Source organism: Cariama cristata, unplaced genomic scaffold (genome assembly GCF_000690535.1).
Source record: "Cariama cristata isolate BGI_N322 unplaced genomic scaffold, ASM69053v1 scaffold21892, whole genome shotgun sequence".
Taxonomy (NCBI): domain Eukaryota; kingdom Metazoa; phylum Chordata; class Aves; order Cariamiformes; family Cariamidae; genus Cariama; species Cariama cristata.
Genome location: NW_009605802.1, coordinates 1,909 through 2,580, shown reverse-complemented (window position 1 = coordinate 2,580; position 672 = coordinate 1,909). Strand labels below are relative to the sequence as shown.

The 672-nt window shown below is 63.8% G+C and overlaps 1 protein-coding gene across 1 annotated transcript in view; it reads left to right on the top strand.

The window, feature by feature from the left end:
* LOC104158469 (inactive rhomboid protein 2-like) overlaps positions 1-672 on the top strand; it is a 4,890-nt gene that overhangs the window by 2,772 nt on the left and 1,446 nt on the right. The window contains exons 8-9 of the mRNA XM_009696133.1: positions 189-391; positions 574-670. Of these exons, the coding sequence (XP_009694435.1) occupies positions 189-391; positions 574-670 (300 nt within the window). The remainder of the gene's footprint in view (positions 1-188; positions 392-573; positions 671-672) is intronic.

Here is a 672-nt window from a genome sequence, read left to right as displayed (position 1 = left end):
GCGTTCGGGCCGTTGGCCTCCGCCATCCCTGCCGTGGGGCACTGGGCACTTCCAGCGTGCTCCTGGGTGACTGAAACCAAGAGATGCTCCTAGCCCTCCTCCCGGGGCATCCCCTGGCCTGTGGCCACGGGGTATTTCTCATGGTCCCTTTTGGCAGGCGCGATGGTTTCTCCTCTCTCTACAGGCAGGAGGGTGTCCGGCTCACCCCAGCCTCCACCGGCCCAACTCCCCGGCGAGGCAGGCGCATCGCTTCCAAAGTGAAGCACTTTGCCTTCGACCGCAAGAAACGCTACTACGGGCTGGGGGTGGTGGGCAAGTTGCTGAACAGGACGTACCGCCGCAGCCTGAGCAGCATCGTGCAGTCGCAGCTGGAGATCACCGACAGCCACCGGTGAGGGGGGAACCGATGGGACGGGGCCGGGGATGGGCGCAGGGGGCCTCGGAGCTCCCCTGCTGTAACTCTGATGTGTGTGTGTCCCCCTCGACGCTCGGGGATCAGAGCTTGGGGGACTGCAGCATCCCTTTGCCCAGCCATCCTTGAGCTGCTCACATTTGGGGTCCTTTCCTCCGCAGGCCGTATTTCACGTACTGGATCACCTTTGTCCACATCCTCATCACCTTGCTGGTCATCGGCACCTACGGCATTGCCCCCATCGGCTTCGCCCAGCACGT